Source organism: Stegodyphus dumicola, chromosome X1, assembly GCF_044657685.1.
Source record: "Stegodyphus dumicola isolate Sdum_Otavi_A_Nest chromosome X1, ASM4465768v1".
Taxonomy (NCBI): Eukaryota; Metazoa; Arthropoda; class Arachnida; order Araneae; family Eresidae; genus Stegodyphus; species Stegodyphus dumicola.
In genome coordinates, this window is record NC_140780.1 from 27,376,471 (window position 1) to 27,393,151 (window position 16,681).

At 32.1% G+C, this 16,681-nt stretch overlaps 1 protein-coding gene across 2 annotated transcripts in view; it reads left to right on the forward strand.

The window, feature by feature from the left end:
• The window catches only part of LOC118181498 (proton channel OtopLc-like), a 167,750-nt gene that overhangs the window by 25,407 nt on the left and 125,662 nt on the right, over positions 1-16,681 (forward strand). Inside the window, exon 1 of one of the 2 annotated variants that reach the window (XM_035350656.2) lies at positions 1,987-2,329. The exons of the other annotated variant lie outside the window; for it this stretch is intronic. Coding sequence (XP_035206547.1) covers positions 2,268-2,329 — 62 coding nt within the window. The 5' untranslated portion in view covers positions 1,987-2,267. Of the gene's footprint in view, positions 1-1,986; positions 2,330-16,681 lie in introns of those variants that run through there. 2 annotated transcript variants of the gene reach the window in all.

A 16,681-nucleotide genomic window follows, 5' to 3' on the forward strand; every position in this document is an offset into this window, starting at 1 on the left:
TTTGTGTGTTACAGTGAGCAAGATGCAAACAGCGGGTCTTCTGGCTACAGCCCTATCTCATGAAGCCTCTAGTCAACTGTAGACCGTAAAATTCAGATTCCAGTATCAGCACACAGCTCAGAGAGGTGTGAAGCTTTAGTAGTCCTGTGTGACCGCACAAAGTGACAAGTAATGATCCTCATTCGTAATTGTGGATCTTAGTTTATAAGGTATTTCTCCCACTTCCCTAGCATGCCTTCGTGGTGTAGGGGTCAGCACACTGAGCCGGTATTTTAGGGGTCCGTGGTTCGATTCCCGGCGAAGGCGGTTGCATATTTTTCATCTTTTCTGCTTCCAATTAACCTAATGACTCTACAAGTGACGCCCGAAATAAAAGGGTTGTGGATGATGATTTTCCGCACCTAGGATTTGGCGACTAGGTCCCCTAAAACCCTAGTTGCCCTTTAAAAAGGAGAGTATATAAGGTATTTCTCCCACTCCCTTAGCGTGCCTTCGTGGTGTAGTGATCAGCACACTGAGCCGGTATTTCAGAGGTCCGTGGTTCGATTCCCGGCGAAGACGGTTGCATATTTTTCATCTTTCCTGCTTCGAATTAACCTAATGACTCTACAATTTGACCTTGTCCAAGTCTTTTCGACAGGGATCTACTGTCCTGAAATTATTTTCACGAACTACAGCAGACAATGGGCGTTACATTGCGCTCTGTAGTCAACTGCGCTTTTGATTAGCTTGCCTCCTAGTCTCATCTCATTCCGTCATCTATACGTTCAAATCCTCATCTCATTCCGTCATCTATATGTTCAAATCCTCATCTCATTTCGTCATCTATACGTTCGCGACTACTCATTTTGCCTGCTATCTTATAAAATTCACCAAAATGTTGCTAGAAACACGGCAAATGTCGTAAAAGAGCACGAGCTCACAAATCGATGAAACCCCTCTTGCGCTGATATTTCCTTTTATTCACACCTCCGCAGACACTTATGGGTACGCTTACGTATTCGACCCTGAATATTTGCATAATTCGGTGCCACAATTAATACTTTGTTCAATACGTTTCGTAAAAATACTAGGCATAACTTGCAAATTCTCTTAATTCTGCGCACTAGTGTACTTACGAAATGCATACCTTTTTATAATAATATGATGTTAAGTTCACCAGTTCCATATTTATTACAATATAATATGAAATATAGTAATTTATTTGAATATAATTAGTCACTGTCATAAGCGTTTACTACTTTTGTCTCTTAAAAATGGTTGAAAATTAATTAGTTCACTATTAATTGCAAAATAGCTATCATTCAGTGTGATCAGAATAGTTTTAACTTGATTTATCATAGATCTGAAGTAAGTGGTGCCTCAAATTTATCATTTCAATTTTAATCGATTAAAATACCTCATTGAAAGCATAAAAATTTCCAATCCTATTCCTAGGAAAGAATTCTTGTTCCTGGGAAAGAATTCCTATTCCTATTTATTTAACTGTTAAATTTTTTCAAAGACCAGAATGTAAATAACGTCATTTCTTGCAAATTTCCCGTTTTAAATAGTTTTATTTTGTATTAAACTTCTACGTTTCATAAAAACTATTTCATTACCTCATGTAGCTTTTTAAAATATGCTTGAAATTTAAACGTATAGTTCAAACTTATTTACTACGATTCGCTTTAATAGCACTTTCCAAAATTAAAACCGTCCAAATACGTCGGGTGAATAAAACAATGCTTCATCGCTCATTCGAAAAAGAAAAAGCTTACCCAGTTATCTAAGCTCTTTTTTTATTTTAATTTCATCCAAGTTTCGCGAGTGATCGCTTAAAAGAAACAAAACAATAACTCACGTTCGAAATTAGATCGCGGCCGATATTCCGCATCGGGATGGCTATTCGCAATATGCAACCTAAAGTTACATTATTTCGAAGATCGCTCTCTCTCCTTTAATTGTCCTGCTCCGCTGTGCCTTTATTGTACGTGTTAGACTGTTATTGATGTGGTGAGGGGAGGAACGTGAGACAATACCTGCGCTTGACGGGCAGCCGAACCATTGTTGTACGGCCACTTAATGACAGGTTGTTCTGCGGCACTCATTGCAGCGCTCGTGTTCTGTCCACAACAGTGTAATACAGCCCTTACGGCGGGGAATAACTCGAAGCAAACAAGCTGGCCTACTTGACGCCGAGGAGGCAGGTGCCCCGACATGGGCCTGTGGGCATTGAAAGCCCCGATGGCCATGCTGGGGCCTTACGAGTGTCGAACCCTGATGACATGTCCAATGACATCGGTCATTTTGGAGGTGGAGCAGCGAAAGATGACAGAGACAAACGAAGGTAGGATTTGATATGCAATATTTGGAATGCGTTAGTTCACTGAATACCATGTGACTTGGTTTTGTTACAGTTTAACATTTCAAGATAGCATTTTTTAAAATTTTAACAGCTTAGCAATAAAACTTTTGGGTTAGCGATATTTGTTTATGAAGTTAGATTAATAACAAAAATATTAGCTAGTTGGACTAAAATTAGAAAACTGGATTAAAGCAAAACTTTGTTTTGAATTGGTAAACGCTACGTACGTTAGAAAAGATTTTTCTCAAGACTTTTATTTGCTAATTCGTATTACGAAATCAATTAATTTTCGGTATACTTCAGTAACATGAAATTAAACAAAATTGCAGAATGAAGTACGCAGTACGAAAAGAAAATAAAAGTAATAAAAAATGAATTAAAAAAAATGAAGTATTATAAGCAAGAAGCAGTTTAAGAGATGCAATTCACTTGAAAAATGTACTTGGATATTTCCTATAAGTGAAAATTTAATTCTGTAAACAAAGAAAATACATTTAAAAAAAACTGAGCTAACAATATTTTATTCTGCGTTTTATATATCTGTAAACACAAAGCTGTAAAGATCATGAAATTACCTTTACGGCAGTAAAATGAATTTTTTTCCCTCCCCGTCTTCGCATAACTTTCATGGAAATTACATTAAATTTGAGAGCAGCTTCTTTCACAGTGGATATAACTGCAATATTCTTAAACTGTTTGTTTTAGATACTGCTGGCTGTGCGCCACCGCTCACCCACATTATTCATTTTTTTATATTCTTTTTTATTGCACTACAATCGTTTTCTACGTATGGTGGTAAACACATTACAAACGTAGGACCTGATGCCGCAGAAAACACGTGCCGGATATTATGTAGAACTCTTTCGCTTCGGCAGCGCATTTGTAATTAAAACGCAACTGAAACATTTGCAGTTGCAGTTGCAATATCATTAAACTAAATACATAGTTTATGATTTAGTTTCGGGAAATATTCAGCAATACACTATACACCGGTATCTACTTAATAAATTATGTCAAAAATGTGGGAAATGATTAATATAGCAGATACTTAGAAATTGTATTTTCTAGATAAAAATATGGACAGTTGGGTATGTATAGTGATTATTTTGAGGTGCTAATAAATCTAATTTATGTTGTATGCGTATTTTAGACAAAATTAACAGTTTTTGGAAAAGATTGAATTAGTTAATTTATTCAAGTATACGAAGGGTATCAACTAACTCAAGTTTTATCTGATAGCATCTCAGGAGACGAAATCAGAGGATCTCAAATTCATTTTTCCTTACCAACAATCTGTCCAGAGTATTTCTATAGTGACAAATTTTTAAGTGCCCTCATGCCTTACAGACAATCCTCACAAATCTTCATGCTTTCTGTAAGATAGGAATCCGAGGTTAATGATGTATGTTGGCAGCTTCCGCAACCGACGTACTCTTCGGAGCGGTCAACCTGTTTTGAGTTTATGCTTTTTTTTTTTAAATTTTATGTTGAATACTGTTCTTAATTAACATTTTTCCCGATCTAAAATGTAAACATTTAAGCCATAGTATGCTTAGCACAGCATTCAAGTGTTACGCATTTAAGTTGATGAAGATTTTGTAGTTTACTTGCATTACTTATGCATGTTTATGTTATTCATATCTTGCGAAATATCAATAAAACAAGTGCTTGTTATTGCATGAAATTATAAAAAATAAATTAAAAAATTTACTAAGATTCGGTATTTTTAGTAAATTATATTTATAGCATCATAATGCTCTGAAAATTAAACTTAAAAACAATAATTATGAAGTAAATTAGCACACATATGAGAAACAATTTCTTCTCTGATTTTCCTGTTTTTATTTGACACAAATAAGAATACTCTGGCTACCGGTTAGTTAATGAGCAAGATAGTATTTAATTTTCTGCTCAATTTGTAATGATGTGTATGAAAAGAAATATTTCATAAAGCCTGGTTAACATTAACACGGGCTATTTTACATCACTGCTGAACGGAATAAGAAAGCGTTCAAATATACTAACCTTTACTGTTATACATGCCTTTATAACGTTAAAATTACATTAACTTGTGGAGCCTGTTCAATAAAATTGAGATGTACTCGCGATTTTTGTAAAACAGGGTTGAGAGACGCAGTGACGAAGTGGAATGCAGTAAAATAAATAAATAAATAAATAAAAAATAGATATAAATGTTTCCCAGTGCCTCGCATTTCTTCCTTCAAACTTCATACTCCGTTGAAAGAAATCTTGAATTATTTCTTACATAATAAAAGGAGTAATAATAATAGTCATCAGCAGTAGTACTACATAATAATGCGTAAAACTAAATATAAAACTATAAACTCTTTTATTAAACGTATGTATTACAAAATAACGACAATAATTCGAAAGCATAATTTGGTTAATTTGATAGTAATAAGAATTGAATTTAATTTTAGATTCTTTTCTGTCTCATATTCCTAACTAATGATATGATGTGAGGTATATAAGTTATATAATTTGAATTGGATGCATTATTTTTTGGCGAGGATGGCATAGCACTAGAGCTTAGTGACCTAGTGGTGTGAATTATATGGCATCTGACGAAATTACTTTTCAAATTTAAAAATTTAATAATTGTTCCCAACATTCTTGATCTCTGATGATCGTTGGAGAGGAGCTCTGTGAATGTGATGTGAGCAATGACATTCAAACATTAGCAGCCTAGTACCCAAACTGCAGTTAAAATTTACTCAGATGATTACAGTTTTTATGTAAATTAAAAAGTCAATTTTTGTTTCCTAAAATGTTTCCTAACATTCCGTCTAAGGAATTATAATTTCTCTTAAATTGATATTACAAGAAAGGAGTGCGTTCATCGTACTTAGATTTATTTCTGATAATGCGTGCAATAAACCTTTAAATTTATAAAAATAAGCGTAGAATATATATTATAAAATAAAAATAAAATAAAATATAAATAAATAATATATAATGTATTGTAATAAATAAAAATTTTAAATAATTAATTAATAAAAATATATATAATAAGTATAATAAATAATTCAATATAATATAAATATAAAAATAAACATAATCAAAGGTATGCTCTATGTGCATTAAACCATTGGTTTTCAAAGCAGGGGTCACTTAAAAATTTTCGAGAACTGAAGAAATACTTTTAAAACTTTATTTTACTTGAATTCGGTTGACATTTGAAAAATACTAGGCAACATGAATTTTTCAATAAATGTAATAAAAATTTTTCAGGAAATTTGCAACTGTAAAATTAGAAGATGGAATGCTTGGCATAAACATACATAAGGCCCGCGGGCCCTATGCATCCCACAAAGAATTTTTGTCCAACGAGTAGCCTATTATAATTAATCATATTGAAGGTACATACAGTAAGACCCCGCTTAACGCTGTTTCGTTTAGCGCTGTTTCGGTTTAGCGCTCTTTTATTTCAACCCGGGGATTCTCCGAAATTGTGCGCAGCGCTAGGTTTCCAAATAACATATCCGAAACAGTGTAGTTGTGTTTCTTGCTTGGTGGACGCATTTTTATCATTTGAAACATTTGTTGACATTATTGTAAGTTTAAATTTGTATAATACTATAACGATAAATACAGTGACAAATATTATGATCTTTAGTTTTTATCATGGGTGATAATAAAAAACAAGAAAAGCAAATGCAAGTGATTAGAAGATTAGATTCTGGTGAACTTCAATCTCAAATTAGTGCTGCATTGATTTTGGCAACTTCAACAATAAGGACAATTCTTAAGAATAAAGAAAAAATACTGTCATCGGCAACTGCAACTACGTCAAGCTCTGCAACTAGAATTACCCGCTCTAGAAATAACATTATAGAGGAAATGGAAAAACGACTGTCTATATGGATTGACGACGAAATTGAACGCAATATGCCATTAAGCCAATCTATCATAATGCCTTCTTAACAAAAAGGCAGAAAATTGGAAACCCAGAATAGACTGAATGATCTGACTGAGAATTTTATTTATTTTTAAAAGTATATACGTTTATATTGTTTTTATTTTTGTAAGAAATAAATGTTTGATTTTATTTTTATTAAAAAAACATTATTAAATTTAATGCCTAACCATTTTTTATCCGTCTTCCCCTAACCCCATTATTTACATGTTATGATAGCCTCGCTTAGCGCTGTTTCGCATTACGCTCTACTTCGATGGAACGTATCCCCCGCGTTAAGCGGGGTCTTACTGTACTTAAGTTAAATCATTAGAAAAATTCAGAATATTTTTGTATATAGAATTAATAAAACAATAATGTTTGCTTCAAGGCAGCCGTTAGCAATAGAGCTTCATAAACTGGTGCTTCGCTCTATCATTACTTGATTACAAAAGTCTCGGTATCAGCTGCCGCTAGCATAGTTATGGCACATTTAGGTAGTCTGTTAAAATAGTGGTAAATCAGAAATGCAGTATGTTACATTGCAAACCACAGAACATTTGAATTTTAGATAATTTTGATTTTGCGATACATAAATATGAGTAAAATTTTGTAATATATTTATTAGCTAGGAATGAAGATAATAATTTTAATCGAGATTTTCTCAAAACGTTAAAATATATATGAATTATTTACTGCATTTATAAATTTCATTAGGAAAGCTTACAAATTTTATCAGCTGAGTGTACTTAAATCCGAAGTGATTTCGACCTTGGCTAAGAGACCATCTGCCTCTTAAAGATAATTATAATTTGCAGGTTAAGTCTAAAGAATCACACTTGGTATCCCAGTTTTGAGGAAACATATTAATAATTCCATTTTCGTAAATACTATATGTAGTTAAACGAAGAAACTATACGCAGATACTAGCTTGCATCATTTACTTCCTTAAAATATATGCTAATCTATTAAGAAAAATTTTCATTCTTGATGTTTAAGGTTAACATTATGTATAAAGTCTGCATTGTTTTGCATAAGTAATAATGATGTAGTTACAGACAGACCTGAGATTTATCGAGCAAACAGATGGTATAAAACATGGTATCGATAAAATGCATTACGATATTATAAATGTACTTTTTTCCGATTTTATCCTAGATCACATTTTATTTTTTCTAGCCTAATTTATTGGAAAACTAGAGTATCTAGTAAATACATAATTGAATATTTCGGTTAACAGGTACCATACATACATAAGTGAATATTTCGGTTAACAGGTAGGCTGTAAATAGTTTTGGGGAAATAAAAAATTTTACGTCAAATGATAGCAGTGCTTAGATTTCATCATGTCTAACTCATTCCTTCTTTAAGGATTAAGTGTAATTTGGTAACTGCAGTTTTTACTCATAGAGTAATGTTACGAACTTCTAAAAGTGAATGTGCATTTTAAAATGTTTTAAGGTTTTCTTTAAACCATTTCTTTTTTATATGCACACGTTATTTATTTTTTAAGGGCATTTCTTTGCTATTTTTATAAAATAGATAAATCTTATTATAAAAAGGTAGCAATTGTGTGTTGTAATCATAAGGGGGAGACAGCGGCAAATTTTGCCTCATTAAGAGGAGCTGCAAATGAAAAGAGCTTGAGAACCATTGTGATAAACTATGCCTAGTGATGCTAGTATTACAACGTGAGACCAGTCGTTAAAACAGTAGTAATATAGGGGTAAGTTTACGATACATTTTAATTACTAGCCTTATATAATGATTAACATTTATTGTGCATTGTGAAGCTTCACTGTAAGACGTTACGCTTTTAATATATTAGAGAACTTGATCTGAATTCAAAGCACTGAAGCTGAAAGAAGTAAGTCACTTTTCAAGGTATTTTGTTTCCTCCTTATCGTGTATCTTCGTGGCGTAATTAGAAAGCACATCTGGGTGGCAATCGGAAAATCCGGAGGTTGAGTCCCGGCGAAGGCATGGCAAGTTTTATTATTTCCTGCTTCGGCAGACTTAATGGCTCTACAAGTTTATATAGCCTCTTCCTGAATTTCTTAATTTCCTTAGATGAGAACAACCAGAAAAAGTTCATATAAATATGCGATGAATTACTTGAGACTGAACCTTCGAAGAGAGTGCTTTAACACTGGAACGTTTATCTCTTTTGAAAGTAAGATGAATCTAGGGAAGCTGTAAAATCAGGTGTTATAAAGCAAATTAAAATACATTAAAAATTTAATTTGATTCCTAACTATTTAAAATTTTAATATCTTTAAATTAGCATTAAAAATTTAATTTTGTTCCTAAATATATAAAATTTTAATATCTTTAAATTAGCTTTTAATTACGTATTTTTAATAAAAGGTAGTGGAAGAAATGTGCTATCTAAACATGTTTTTTAATTTGCTGTAATATATTTCTTAATAGGAGATTTTTATCAAAAAAGCACGTGGAATTAAAGATCAACTTATTATATAACCTAGATATGATAAGTTCTAGAATGGAAGGCTGTTCTAAAAAATGGCAAACTTAGTTATTGAGAATTTAATAGTTACCAACGAGTTTAATACGGTAACTGAAATTTTGAAATCAGATGCTTTCCTCAGTGAATGTGTTTTTCCTTGTTGAATAATGGCCATTCAAAGAAATATTCATACAGATTAATTTTCTAACTTCGAGTTTTTCTAGCGAATAAATAATGTTCAAAATTAAAATTTCTCACAATGTCATGTTTTTGAAATAACAATCATGAATGAACTCCTTGTTTCAATTAATGTTTGTATATTCAGCATAGTCATTCGTCACTTTATTCCAGGCTATTTATTTGTTAGCCCAAGGGGCATTAGTCTAGAAGGGCTATTAAATTCGTTTTGGCATTTTGTGGCGTTTCACTATAAACTTCGCTTCACTTTTCAAATTATTGCTGCCAAAAATTAGAGCCCTGTATTATATTTAAAGAAATTCAATAATAAAGACTCTTCGTAAATGTTTCTTGCATTGTGATAAAACAACGGTACCTATTTGTAAAACATTTATGAGTTTTTGATTGAGAAACTCAACGATTTCAAAGCGAGCAATGGCAACACTGTACACACACACACACACACACACAAAAAAAAAAAAAAAAAAAAAAAAAAAAAAAAAAAACCCTCCATCGTGCGAGACTGTGTATCGGGAATCCTAAAGATATGCTCTTTTTAAATTATTTTGTGATATTGCTGTTGAATTGAATTTTATGGTTTGAGTGCGAAGAACATGATATTTAATAAAGGTAACACATAAAACGTTAAAAAAGCCCCTTTGGGCGTAATACAAAATCTAAAAAACTTCCAGATTTTTTTTATTTATTTATTTAAGTAAGTTTTATAAAGTCAAGTACATTAAGTGATTTTGTTTTAACATTACAATGACACAGAAGTATGTTCTTAGATATTCGTCAGATAATTTTCTGTGAAATTTTTAATTTATACGTACATAAAAAACTTAAATTTATTTATTATATGCATACAAATACACATGCATCTATATCTAATAGAATAATAAACATCAATGATGAAAAGAAAGTAATTTTACAAAATTTTTCTCAGTTTGCCATAGAATAAGTGTTTTAATATTTTTTGGAATATTTTGAAAAGCGGCTTTAGTGTGTCTACTCTGTGTCAGTTCCCTAAAATAAGTAACTGATTAAACTTCAGAAATTGAGCAAGTACTAGCAATTCATATATTTTTCATCAGAAGTGGATTTAAATTTATCGCACACACGGATTTAAATTTATCACGGAATTTAAATAAATCGCACACTTTTGTCGGCTCTAAAAATGACAGAAACATGACTCATATGCTTATCACCTTTTCGTCATATTAACAGAAATACGATCAAGGAAGTATCAAAAGATGACAAATTTATTGAAGATTCGTGTATCCATTTAGAAACATAAGTGAATTCAACATTGTTTCGCAAGCGTTTTTTGAATCTGCTTGTGGGGATCACAGAACCATACTCCGCATCTCCGTCACGAAACAACCAATCCTTCTGTCTGTTAAGTCTGTTGTATCATGCATTGTTATGTACATTTATTTAATTTATTTCAAATTTATTAAAATATTCAACTTGTTAATTACAAACTATATAACATTACATCTATAAATTGCTGATTTATTAAATTTTCTACTTAACGCAATTGTTCATTAAGCTCCTCTGTGTTCTGAAAAGATAAATACCCACTTATATAAATGTTTCTGTAATATAATTTAATTTTTAAACCTTTACAAACCAGCCAAATTTTGAAAAATTTCATTTATTGACGTAAAGGGACAATTAGCCTCGAAACGCGATTTTGGGGATTGTTTAACACGCGTTGTTTCCCTTTTCATTCGAGTCAACAGCCATTCGGGAAAACGCAAGCTTCTTTCTTTCATTATTCATTCATTATTCTTTCATGTTTAATATGCCTTTTATTAATCAACAAACTAACTGTTTGAAAGCAAAAGACTCAGTTCTTAGGAATATTTTTTTTACATTTTAATCTGATTGATTTAAATAAAAATGCAATTAACTCATGATACATCTAATTGAAATTAATAATTTTTATAGAACTACGTTACGTATTTTTTCACTTCTCAAATATGTAGAAGATAACGTTAGTCTAAATGCATATTCATATAATACCCTATAAAATGTTTCGTTATTCCACCTGGGCTATCTCTACCGATACTCTATACTGATAAACCATATTAAACTTTAAAAGAGGCCATTTGGATTGTCATTAAAATCTGAATCCTTTCAGATCTTTCTTTTTAAAATTTCGATTAATTTAATTGCATTATCAGGTGTATAAACCATTATCTTTTTTTATTATCATTCATTTATTTTTGCTTACAGCAGAAATAAAACCTAAAACCATAAGTAAAATTTTGATCAATCAATTAACTTTCGGTAGATTCTGGGAGTACAGGAAGCTATACATCTGTAAATTTGTAATGTATATTAGATGGCACAAGCTTTACTCATACGTAATTAGAAGTTTTGACGGAAACATTTTGAGTATGTAACATCACTATGAGTCATCAACTACTTCTGAAAAATCGAAGTAGAGGCATTTTCTTCTTAGCTAATTATGTAACTGCAGCTTCACTTTCTATATCTGAAACTAATATAAGTGAAATTACAGATAAGTACTTGCTTCTTATTTGCGTTTTATTTGGATTTGCCTGATTAACATTTGCTGAGATTATGTTCTTCATTTTAATAATCTGCTCAGTTTATCAATAAGATTTGAAGAAGCTGTAAAAATTGATTTGGTTAATGTTAAATATGAATACAAAGTCGAGTAAATTAAACGGGTAAAATTTACTCAAGGATTGTCATTTATTTAAGTAACTCCTAAAACCTTCTTATAAAAGATTTGTGGGTTTTATTTAATTTAATTACCAGTTAATTTTATTTTGGAAGCAACCTTTTCTATAGCTTTTTTTTCAATCCACGCTTTCCTGCCCGAATGAGATTTCAATTCCGAGTAGGGTACTATATAAGCTAGTGTTTGAGTTACTTCAGACTGAGCGTGTTCTGCCCTTCTACCGCGTTGCATCTCTACTGGTTAAGCTTGATATTTTACTGTCGTGCATATCAATTGCCGGTTAATCTACGTCGGTGGTAGGATCAAGAGCCAACTACGTGTTTAAATATTTCTGTGCAGCTTCGGCTGATTATTCAACTAAGATTTAGTTTCAATTTTATGTTTCTGTTCTGAGTTGTGATCGAAAGGATTGTATCTGTAAGCACCAGGAGTGCCAAATGTACATACTGTGATTGAGTTGAATAAATGGGTCTTCTCACCTTTTCCTCGTGCTGTTACTGATACAGTTGAACTTAGCGAATAATCGCTTCACAGATCAAGTAAAGATGTAGCTTCAAAGTAACTTTAAATTAGTTAGAATCTTACAGATTTAAAATACATTTTTAAAAAGCCCTGAAATGTACGTGTACATACGACTTTATAGTATGAAATATCACCGTTTTTCAGGATAACATTCACTGATTACAAATTAATGTGTCAAAATGTTTTAAGAATGTATAAAACATTACGTTTAAAACCCTTTCTGTTATGGTATTCAAGAGAACTCATTTTATATTAGCTGGAACTTTCATTTCTCTGATCTGATCAAACTCTCCTAGAGTCTTCTTAAGAAGTTTAGTTCTTGAGGGTTAAAGCAAAATTCTCCCACTCGACTGCAGTCACACGAGTTCGTATTTCTCCATAGTGTAGCTACTGTTGGCAACAAAAACAATTTTTAAGATTTTCATAATATTTTTCTTTTAGTGCCATCAGATATAGATCTGTATTTAAGACATCTTCAGGTATTCATTCACAGAGACACGATGAAAAAATATAACATCATGTATTACTATTCGCATTCAAGCATTAGTTTTTTATATCGCAGAAACGTGGAGGTGATCAGAGAGTGGAGGTGAACATTTAATTTAATTACTTTAAATAACCAGTAAATATTGTGATAGTAGAGTTTGAAAGAAAACTGAGAATTGAGTTTTGTAAAAGAGATATTCGTTGCACCTACGAAGAATTTATCGAAATATAATTTATTTCTTTATTGTAGCTGGCAGTGGCCATGCTGATAGGTATAGTGGTTAACTCTGTTAGCTGCTGTGTCTCTGTTTCTTATTCAGGGTTGAATTTCCAGAGAAGGCTTGGATGTTTGTAAATGTATAGTATCTGTGCGGCATGGGTAGCTTAAAATGCTGGCGAGCTGAAAGTCCTCACTAGAGGTCTGGTGGTTGAGGAAGAAAAGTGAGAAACTTTCATATCTGTCCTTCAGGGTATTCTTCATCAAAAGAGGGACAGAACTTGCACCTTTTGACGGGTGTAAAATAGGTCGTACCCAGTGTTTTAACTTCTTTAGTGTTCACGGTGATAAGACGGCTGACTGACCGTCTGATATTCGCTATTTTCATCGATTTCATTAAGTTTCAAGTGTCAGCCATTTGAAACAACAACAACTATAGCTGGCAGTTCAACATAAGATGCTCATTTCTCTTTATTCCACGGTAACAGGCATCACAGTACTTTTGCAGCATTGCGTTACTGGAGCTTCATGCGTTACTGGGTACATGTACTGCTATCGCTTTCGGAGGATTTTAATATTCTATATGCGTATATGTTGCATCATTTAAATAGTACTTCCATTTATGCTTGCTTATATCAGAAGATGACCAATGCCTCGGAAGCTGACTAAGCGAGGAAAATAAAAACGAATAGAAAAGGAAAAATCTTAACAATCCAGAGCATTTTCTGTTTGCTTTTGCTTGTAAAACTAAATAATATTATAATAATTATAATTATTACTCTATGTAGGATTTTACTGCTATATTCTTTACGCATATTAGAAGATACAGATGTATGGTAAATACATTACTCAGTAAAATGCAGGTGCTACTTCTATATAGATACAAGACACCTTAACTCTAGAAATCTGCAAGGTCTTTATTGAATACTGATTTATGATCGCATAAATAACTATTCAATAAAGAATTCAAAGTAAAGTTTCTCGTACTTCTATGAAGACATTTCTAAATTAAGTGAAGAAATGGTACATAAATCGCAAACTATTTTCTTCAATATTTGGTTCACAATGGTAGGCATGTAAATAATATACGTATAATTGTTTGAATTTGTATGCACATAAATGTGCAGAGTCATTAAGTTTATTTCGGGACAGGAAACGATAATATCAGCAATACCCTCGGCGAAATTCGAGCCCTAGGTTTCTCGAATGCTATTTGGACATGCTTCCAATAACACCAAGTAAGCACGCTTTTAAAAAATAAGAGAATTCCTTACAAATGTTTAAAAAAGAAGGTATTTGGGAAACGAGCAGATTTTGCCCCAACAGAAAAATGTAACGTAACTTTATTTCTCGTAAATATACATCTGCCTTCGAAAGCTTTCCAAGTAAACCTTTAAGCAACCTAAAGTTCGTGATCCTAACAGCCAGAATTAAATTCAGTTATCCTTAATACAGTATGAGACCTAAATTCTCATTCCCCACTTAAGTCGGATTCCCTGAGATTAAAATGGCAGTCAAACTGAGAATTACTGGCTTTTTCCAAGTTGAAATTTTGTTCATATTTTATTTGGTAAAAAATACTTCCTGTTCACAGCGTTAAGTGAAAGCTAAAAAACGTTCTTCATAAATGTTTAGTGGAAAATGATTGAAAAGTGTTTTGGCAATTTTCCTACATTTCTTTTAAACTGCTCTGACCAATATATATATATATATATATATAATGTTGTATCATCTTAAATTACTTTAATTAAACTTATTAGATAATATAATCAATTAATCAATATTGTTTAGGAAATAAATTATTATATATATATATATATAATTTTAGATCATTCAACATATATATATGCACTATTTTATCATGAGAATGCAGATTTATGTATTATAGGCGTAAGAATGAAAAAGTTAGAGGTAATATATCAAGTGCCCCTCTCTCACTTTGGGCAATCTATTTCTGCATTCACAAAACTTTCTAAACATGATAAGCTCATTTTTTATCTTGCGTGAAATAAGCTGTTAGTATTCGGCATGTTTGTAGAGACATTAGGTATTTTGGAAGCAGGAGAGATGAAAAATGAGCAAACACCTTCGCCGAGAATCGAACCACGGACCTCTGGAACTCGCGCCCAGCGTGCAGACCACTACACTACGAAGGCATGCTAAGGAGGCGGGAGAAATACCTTATATGTTTAGACAGAATCATCATGACTCTTGGTAGTCTTGATTTCTTGATAACTGTGTGTAAAATAAACAAAAATAAGTTAAAGTTAAAATATGCATACGTATAAAAAGAAACTCAAGTGAAATTAGAAAAGTACCCGATAGTATTCGGGAAAAGAACGCAGTAAAAACTTACAACAGACCTCGCGCCTTGTATGTTGGATACCATAATTAACCGACTGCCATGTTTTTAACATCTCTGTTAATTGGTTCTTAGTCTTTCAAAATCGAAAACGTTCATATTTATTTTCTAAGCATATAAGGTATTTCTCCCGCCTTCTTGGCGTGCCTTTGTGGTGTAGTAGTCTGCATGCTGGGCGCGTATTCCAGAGGTCTGTGGTTCGATTCCCGCAGAAGGCATTGCATATTTTTCATCTCTGCTGCTTCCAGTTAACCTAATGGCTCTACAAGCATAGTCTATCAAATTCTTTAGGCTAATGCTTTTCTGTTTTTATTTTTATGTTGTCACAGTAGTCTAGCTATTGTGATTTCAGAAAGTACTAGTTCTATTTTTTTTTTTTTTGAAATAGCTGACTCAGTTTCATAATCCTTTATCGCCTGAAAGAACATGTTTTTTAAGCAGGTATGTTATGAGTTTACTGTCATTAAACAAATAAATGCCACGGAATTTAAATTATGGGTACCATACATCCAATTAAGCTTTCCCAAATTTGTTAAGAATATAAATTTCTTTGCTGCTGTGTAAAAAAGCACCTGAAAACTTACCAAAGAAACACTTCTTTTCTGATATGATTTTAGCAGGTTCATATTTATCATTTTTCCCTGGCAAAGCTCCATTTATTATGAACAGTTTGTGATTTATTATGCCCAATTTTAACAGCTCATATCAGAAAAACTGAATGTGTCGTCTTCACTTCCTTTTCCGCTGCTATTCTTTCTTTGAGATGGGCTTGATAAGAAAGCATGAATTGCGCCTGATTTCATTTGGCCTCTGTCTGTTACAAAGCATACTCTTCTTTAAAATTATTCTTTACATTAATACCTAATATTTTCAGAAGTGCAATTATGAGTGCCTTGCCTTATTTGGCTAATGCTTATCTGAGCTGCGATGTTATCTCCCCCTTTTTTTGCACTTCTATTCATAAAAATTTGTCGATTACAAGAGATGCGAAAATGCATTAATTTAAATAACATATTTCTTTATGGATTTATGGATTCCCCTATGATTTTGATATGCAGATGTTTTGAAATGAATGCAATTTCTGTGTATTATTTAGCAAAGATACTTAGGAAGTCCAAAAGCTTTACTGAAACTGAAGATTTCTTATTAACAGAATCTGCGGTTAAATTTGTTTAGGACATTCAATTGTCTAAAATCCTTTTTTTTTAACTAACATTATATATCATATTGACTTGGTGAAGATAAGCCTGGTTTTTATGAAAATTCTCTACCAATCTTCGAAAAATGTGTAATTTTATTGATCATCTTTAACTATGGAGAAAGAAATACCCTTCTGATACACTAACAAAAATGTAAAAAATTATATAAATTATTACTAAAGAACCAGTAGAAATCGTAAATTATAAAGCTAGCTTAGAAAGTAATATTTAGCTCAATTTCAGCAGCTTAATAAGAGGTTAAAATTTACCGT